Genomic DNA, 7,630 nt, shown 5'->3' with positions numbered 1-7,630 from the left:
AGGATTTGGCTTCAGTTCATGCTCTGCCTTCCTTGGATCCCCCTCCCCCGCCGCCTAGCATGCTCCTGGAGGTACGAGTGGGGGCCCAGAAAGACCTTTGTCACGGGCCGCCTCCCCCCGTGTCGGATAGTGTCTGAACTTTTCTCTAGCTGAACAGTACCTAGGCTATGAAGTAGGCATATCACGGGCGACGGGGACTACTAATCCACCCGATGTAACCGTGGCCTGGTCATCTTACGGTAAAGGCTGATGCATATCCCGATGTATATGGACGACCCGGATAAGAGGGCCGGGGTGCAGCTGTGCTATTTTATATTTTCGACTGACTTACCCCTGCGTTCTTAGCTCAATCATTGCAGCAAGAGAGACCATACCCATGGAGGCCAACGGGTCGCAGCAGGAGGAGCCTGGGCACCTCAGCGTTGATCACGAGTCCCTCAAGGAACCCAGGAACAAGAAGGGGGGATGGATCACCTTCCCTTTCCTCGCAGGTTCGTGCACCCTACTCGTGTGTGATCTAGTCTGTGGAGCATGATCATAATTAAGTCTGTGTCTGGCCGGCCGTGTGATCGATGTTCGCAGTGGCCATACTGGGCCTCGGGCTGGCGACCGGCGGCGCCACGTCCAACCTGGTGGTCTACCTGATAAAGGAGTACAACGTGCCGAGCGTCGACGCGGCGCAGATCTCCAACATCATCTCCGGCTCCATCAGCGTCGCCCCCGTGGCCGGCGCCATCGTCGCCGACGCCTTCTTCGGCTGCTTCCCCATCGTCGCGGTCGCCATGGTCATGGCCGTCCTGGTAAGTCTATGATCTGCATGCGCGCGCGCCCACATGTAAGTCAAAGCTTCCGCTCCACTGACCGCTCCGTGTCGCGCGTGCAGTCCTTGGTCATGTTCACGCTGACGGCGAGTCTTCCCGGCCTCCGGCCGGCGGCGTGCCAGCTCGGCGCCGGTCCGTGCGAGCAGGCGTCGACGGGGCAGATGGCGGCCCTGTACGCGGCCGTGTTCCTGCTCTGCCTGAGCGCGGCGGGGGCGCGGTTCAACCAGGCGACCATGGGCGCCAACCAGTTCGAGGCCGCCGCCGACCGCGACGTCTTCTTCAACTGGTACTTCATCTTCTTCTACGCGTCCACCGTGCTCGGCGCTACGGTCATCGTCTACCTCCAGGACACGGTGTCGTGGACGCTCGGCTTCGGCGTCTCGTGCGCCGCCAGCATCGTCGGCCTCACGGCGCTGCTCCTCGGCGCGCGGTACTACCGGCAGCCCCCCGCTCAGGGCAGCCCGTTCACGGGGCTCGCCAGGGTGGTCGTCGCCGCAGCGAGGAACAGGAAGGTCAGTGTCGTGGCGTCGAAGGAGGACCTGAAGTTTTACTACGGGCCACGCAGGGGCGACGACGACGTCAAGACTGGCGGCGACGGTGTCGTTACCCCCAGCGACAGCTTTAGGTAAGAAAAGATTTTGTATGCATTTGTTTATGGGTGTGGTTAGGTCTCAATCTCAAATCTTGGTCAAGCGACATAACATGCAACAAAGAAAAAAAACGAAAAGAAAATATTGTACGGATCTCAGTATAAGATCTCACCGTTATAGTATCGATTGAGACTTAACGAAGTTTGAGTCGACTGGGACTTAGCAAGACTATTTGTTTATATCTCCTCCGTTTCCAAAATAGTTGAAGTTCTAGACTTGTTCTAGGTCAAACTTCATTATGTTCGACCAAGTCTATATAAAAATATATCAATACTAGCAATATGCACGTGCGTCTCAACGGATCCAAAGTAGAATAATATATATTCACAAATTTAAAAGAAAACAATCTATTTTTAATATACATATACCACTAAAATATATCATGTTTCACTCAAAAATATATTTCTTGGTCTGTTTTGATGAGGTATATGGTTGATTTTGATGAGGAATATGGTTGGTTTTAAGATACTAAGGGGTTTCCTGTAAATTGAAGCAGAGAAATGGGATATTGTTGCAAAAATGTCATAACTTGCCTCACAGTCGTTAGATGTAGATCTGATGGTCAGAAATAACGGATGTCAGACACACCATCATCACCAACTGAATCTTTTATAAGAGTAGAGATCTACAAAATAAAATTTACTTCAACAGATTCATTATGAAATATATTTTTGTATTATATATATTTGACATTGTAGGTCCTTGCGGATTTTTTTACGGTCTTATTCAAATTTACAAAGGTTTCGCTTAGAAAAATCTTAAAACTTTAATTAATCCGAACGGAGGGAGTGCTAGTTTGGTTCCACATGCATAAACTAACTTTATAAATGCTTAAACTTAAACCTTTTAAAATGGCAGGGAATGTGGAAGTAAATAATGATTTATTTATTTTGAGTTGATTTTCTTTTGTTAGGAAGTGCTTTTGTAGTATACCCATGGTTTTGAATTTTGGTTTCACTAATATTCAGCAACAAGAAAATCATTTAACTTTCAGTTATTTCTAGACCAAAGACCAAAATATTCACATAAATTTAATTGACTCCAACCAATTATTCTGAGACTTAAATAATCATAATAATTTATTTATGGGTGTGTCTAGGTCACATGTAGATGAGAAATAACTATGTCTCATCTAACTTCTACACCATTCGATTTTACGCGGAGATTCATTGGGATTTTTTCTTTTGTTTTTTGTTTCGTTAATCGAGTATTGTAGGAGTTAGATGAGACTTTATTAATTCTCATCTAGTTTTTTTTGCGGAAAAAATTCTCATCTAGTTGAGAATCAGCAAATCCATTTATTTATGTATAGTACAACCATAATGGCTAAAATATTTTGATTGAAACACAATTATCACAGAAACCGCATACTACAGAACACCGAATTATCTTCACTCCAAAACGCTTTGGTTTGTAGTACTACGTGAACTAGGTAGCTACCACGTCGACACATAACAATTAATGTTTGTTGAAATAGTTAGGGTTCCTTTCTGTGTCTGGTCATATAACATTGTGCTAAAAATCAATTAGGTTCCTCGGTATAAACAACATACGGAAGTATACAGGGCAACGCAAAAACCCTTTTAGCACAGGACCATACTGATCTTGACCTGTTTTCATTTTCATTTTTCCATCGCAACAAACTTGTGTGTGTGCGCCCAACTTTGTAGCAAAACAGCGGGCTTTATGCTAAGACTGGGTCATATGGATAGAAAATCCATGCTCTTCCTTTGGTCTCACCCAGGCAAATTACTCACTGTAGATCTGCCACAACAAACAAGTACTTGTGCAAAGCGGTGAGCACTATTATTCATTTTTTATATTAGGCTATTAGCTTCTCTTCCTTTCTTTTGTGTACACTGAGAATGGAGATATTCTTTCGCTGCAATTTGCATGTTTGTAGTTTATTTCCATTTGTACACACTCACATTAGGGCTTTTGAAAACGAGACATTACTATCTACTTCCTCCGTTCCAAAATAAGTGACTCAAGTTTATACTAACTTTAGTTTTGGGACCGAGGGAGTATATGACATTCTATTTGAATTGCACATGCATTAAGTCTATACATTTTGGGTATTGAGAATAATTAAATTCCGTTGCATATAGTTAATAAAGAGAGTAATTGGTCATTGTTGGGTACGCAGGAGTATGTGGCAAGGGTCGTCTTCCTGTCCATGTCAACTTAACTCCCACCTCCACACTATAATAATAATTATTGGTGATTATTAAAGCCATGACATGGACATATTACCTCATGGTTTTGCTACACAAAATATAGTGCTTTCCTAGTTTTTTTTGTGTGTGTGTGTGTGGACTGAAGAAAAATATTGGCTTTATAATCCGACAAACTTTTAGCATGCTTATCATGGATATCGAGATTGGTGAACACATTAAAAGGGTAAGTATAAATTTATCTCCGTATTAACATTATATAGGTTTTGTTGGTTTATAACAGTTTGAGTTGAGTTTCAAATACGTCCATGTCCAAATCGACTCTTTTTTGGATATTTATTCTATTTCTTTTTCAGTAATTAAACCACCGGTGGCTAGGCCACCTACCAGCTTTGGCTATCCAACTTTTTGATAAAATTAACATATACTCCCTCCGTCCCATCATGTCCCATGTAAGAGACGTTTTTTTGCATGATAATACGTGTTTCATTCATATTATAAAGATCAAAGTACAAGTCACGTAAGGACCGACATGACAAAACTGAAAAGATAGTAGAACATTTCTGAGCTTGACACCAACGCCCTTCACCTGTCTCCGGCACCACATAGAAGCCACCGAAGAAGAAAAAATGACGGATCACCTCCTCACCCGAGCTCAACGCGGCTCCATCGCTGAAATGCAGCTTTGCGGACCTCCAAGGTGGCTCACCAAAAGTGAAGCCCTTGCCGTTGAACGAATCAGACCAGGGCAACACTCCGGACATGTCATCGAACTCCAGATCTGGCACCCCACCACGACTAAGATGCCGAAGGAGGAAACCATACCTGCCATCCACGAACCACGAACCCAGCACACGTTCCGTCTTTCAGATGTCATAAATGCAGACCACAATCTGCATCCTCTCCTGGACTACCTCCCAAGCTCTGTGCCGACGCTGGAGCAAAGGCCGTCGCAACGGCGGAGCCCGAGGACACAGGTCCACCGCGAGGATGCCGCCGCCATCACTCCATCCTTACTTGAACATACTGGTTTCCAAATTCATCCACAACCATAGGACCGATGGCCTCGTTAGGTATGAATCCGAAAAATCTTTATTCAGCGCCGTCATCGTCGCCGCCGAAGCCAAGACGATGAACCACCTAAAACCTAAACTATGAGAGAGTAAAAATGATCCACGCGCGTGGATCCGGCGACCCCCCTCACCACCGACAACCGAGGTCGCCGGCGGAGGGGAGCCGCCGGAGGACAGCGCTAGAAGATTGGCCTCATGGCGGCAGCTAGTATGATGACGTTTTTATATATTCGTATAAAAAACATCTTACATTATGAAACAGAGAGAGTAGTAAGGATCAACTATTTAAATATACCATATTAGTTTGCATGTTGGAAAAAAACTATTACTAGCTACTATGTACGTATCTGTATTTTGCGAAATACTATATAGGTATATAGTTAAGGACATATTAACACGGTTTTTTTTTTGGAGGAAAGGCCTGAGGTCACATATTAAATTTCGCATGTCCTTACAAACACACATATACGGAAAAATAAAATTACATTCAAATCATGAGGGGTGTGAAGTCTTGTTCCTCCTACGTCCATTGGCGGCGCGCCATGCGCATAGCTCGATGTCACATCTGGTCCTCCGCCTCAGCGTAGCAAACTTTTTTAAATCCATAATTTTATACAAGCATTATGTTAGTGTCTTGAAATTTTAGCTGAGAAAATTAGTCTCACCCATAAAGTTAAGTATGACTCCAAATATATTGTTTAGTTGGCTGAGCAAATTAATCTCGACATGGCTAACGACAAATGGTACTATGGTAGCGATTAATTTGTGCAAAAACACAAAAGAGAATCATATTAAGATGGGTGGAACGACAAATTGTAACGAACACAAATGGCACTCTTGTAAACATCACTACTGCCTGATATACGTATATGAGAAGTCATCGACGACAATGACATCCACTTATTCCCACGCTGCTCGATCGCGTGCAGCTTCCTGAACCGTGCCGCGGTGATCACGGACGGCGACGTGGACGGCGCGAGCGGCTCGGCGCTCCGGCCGTGGCGCGTCTGCACGGTGCAGCAGGTGGAGGACTTCAAGACGGTGCTGCGCATCATGCCGCTCTGGAGCGCGGCCATCGTGCTCAGCATCTCCATCGGCGTGCAGATCAACTTCACCATCCTGCAGGCGCTCGCCATGGACCGCGCCGTCGGCCGCTTCACCGTGCCGGCGGGCTCCATGTTCGTCGCCAGCCTCATAGCCGTGGTCATATTCCTCGGGCTCCTCGACCGGGTCCTGCTCCCGCTCTGGAGGCGGCTCACCAGCCACACGCCGACGCCGCTGCAGTGCGTGGGCGTGGGCCACGCGCTCACCGTGCTGAGCATGGCCGCGTCCGCCGTCATCGAACGCCACCGCACCGCCACGGTGCGCGCGCACGGCGAGGAGGGCAACCCGGCGTGGGTGTCGCCGCTGTCGGCGATGTGGCTGCTCCTGCCGTTCGCCGTGGCCGGGGCGGGGGAGGCGCTGCACTTCCCGGCGCAGGTGACGCTGTACTACCAGGAGTTCCCGCCGTCGCTCAAGAACACGGCCACGGGCATGATGGCCATGATCGTGGCGCTGGGGTTCTACCTGAGCACCGCGCTCATCAACATCGTCCAGCGCGCCACCACGTGGCTGCCGGACAACATGAACGCGTCCAAGCTGGAGAACCTCTACTGGCTGCTCACCGTGCTCGTCGCCGTCAACTTCGGCTACTTTCTTACGTGCGCCAAGCTGTACACGTACCAGAACATCGGCAAGTAACTCGACTGATCAGGACGCAACACCCTCGTTGCTATATGTGCATGGCGTGTGTGCTTGCTTTCGGTGTGACCAACGATCAGTTTGACAGCAGAGATACGTGCGGCTCCTGGCGATCCAAACAGATTCCCTGGCCCGTTCAAATAGTTTGCGATTCACGTTGATACTAGAAGGAGGGTTGGGCGCGTTTCCCTGCAAACATCCATCCCCCGCTTCCCCTTCTCGTCATCAACTTGTGTGTGTGCGCGCGCGCGCGCGAATTACAGAACCACCGCGCGCGTTTAAGCACCCGCGTGGCGTCAGCATGCCGTCCGCCCGGCCGGCCGGTTATTTGAGTTGAGTTGATTCTTTTTCTTTTTCTTTCGTCCACTGCATTTACGGACGGAGACCCTCTCTCTCTCCTGCTTCCGGCGAATCGGCGGCGCCCAGAATAACTCGCTCGCCGCCGACGGCTTCGCCCTCTCCTCGTGCCGCTCGCCGCCGGCATTCGTCGGGATCGCCTCACCTCTCCGGCCCTCAATCATATCGATCCATCTGATCTCCGCGCGCGAGGCCGTCTCCTTCCTCTCAGTCTGAGTCTCAGGTCAACGCCGCCGTCGACGCAGAGAGACTGAGAGGAGAGGTGGAGCACGGTGATCTCGGCGAGGAATCCATCTCAACTAGTAACACTACCGGAATCGCACCCTATGCCAGGGCCGTCGGCATAGCCATGACTAGCCGTCGGGTCAGGCCAATGCCGACGGCCCCCGTCGGCATAGGGCCGTCGGCAAAATATCCATCGGCGTAGCCAGGATGACCGTCGGCATAGAAAAGCTGTCGGCATAGACCCTATGCCGACGGTGGCCGTACATCTATGCCGACGGCCCTAGCCGTCGGCAACGTCATCGCCTAACGGCGGCCGCCGTCAAGTGCTGCCCAATGGCTTCTCGCCACGTGGCGAGACGCCGTTCAGCATGGGCGTGTCTATGCCGACGGCCTAGCCGTCGGCTTAGTTTGACCGTCGGCATAGACACGCCACGTGTCAGAAACTGGGCGCTCCTGGGGCAGGTCTATGCCGATGGCCTAGCCGTCGGCATAATTTCAAACTAAGCCGACGGCTAGGCCGTCGGCATAGACGTGCCACGTGTCGGCCACTGGGAGCTCACGCCAGGCCTATGCCGACGGCCAAACTAAGC

The 7,630-nt window shown here is 49.2% G+C and overlaps 1 protein-coding gene across 1 annotated transcript; it reads left to right on the top strand.

Moving 5' to 3' along the window:
• The first annotated feature begins 306 nt into the window (after positions 1 to 306).
• LOC123170521 (protein NRT1/ PTR FAMILY 2.3) lies at positions 307 to 6,579 on the top strand. The gene is made up of 4 exons (XM_044588378.1): positions 307 to 491; positions 583 to 800; positions 884 to 1,446; positions 5,648 to 6,579. The coding sequence occupies exons 1-4, from the start codon at positions 377 to 379 to the stop codon at positions 6,456 to 6,458; spliced, it is 1,707 nt and encodes a 568-aa protein (XP_044444313.1). The 5' UTR covers positions 307 to 376; the 3' UTR covers positions 6,459 to 6,579.
• The last annotated feature ends 1,051 nt before the right edge of the window (positions 6,580 to 7,630 follow it).

The sequence above is a fragment of the Triticum aestivum genome, chromosome 7D (genome assembly GCF_018294505.1).
Source record: "Triticum aestivum cultivar Chinese Spring chromosome 7D, IWGSC CS RefSeq v2.1, whole genome shotgun sequence".
NCBI lineage: Eukaryota > Viridiplantae > Streptophyta > Magnoliopsida > Poales > Poaceae > Triticum > Triticum aestivum.
The sequence above is the reverse complement of the archived record's forward strand: the minus strand, read 5'-3'. Positions and strand labels throughout refer to the sequence as shown.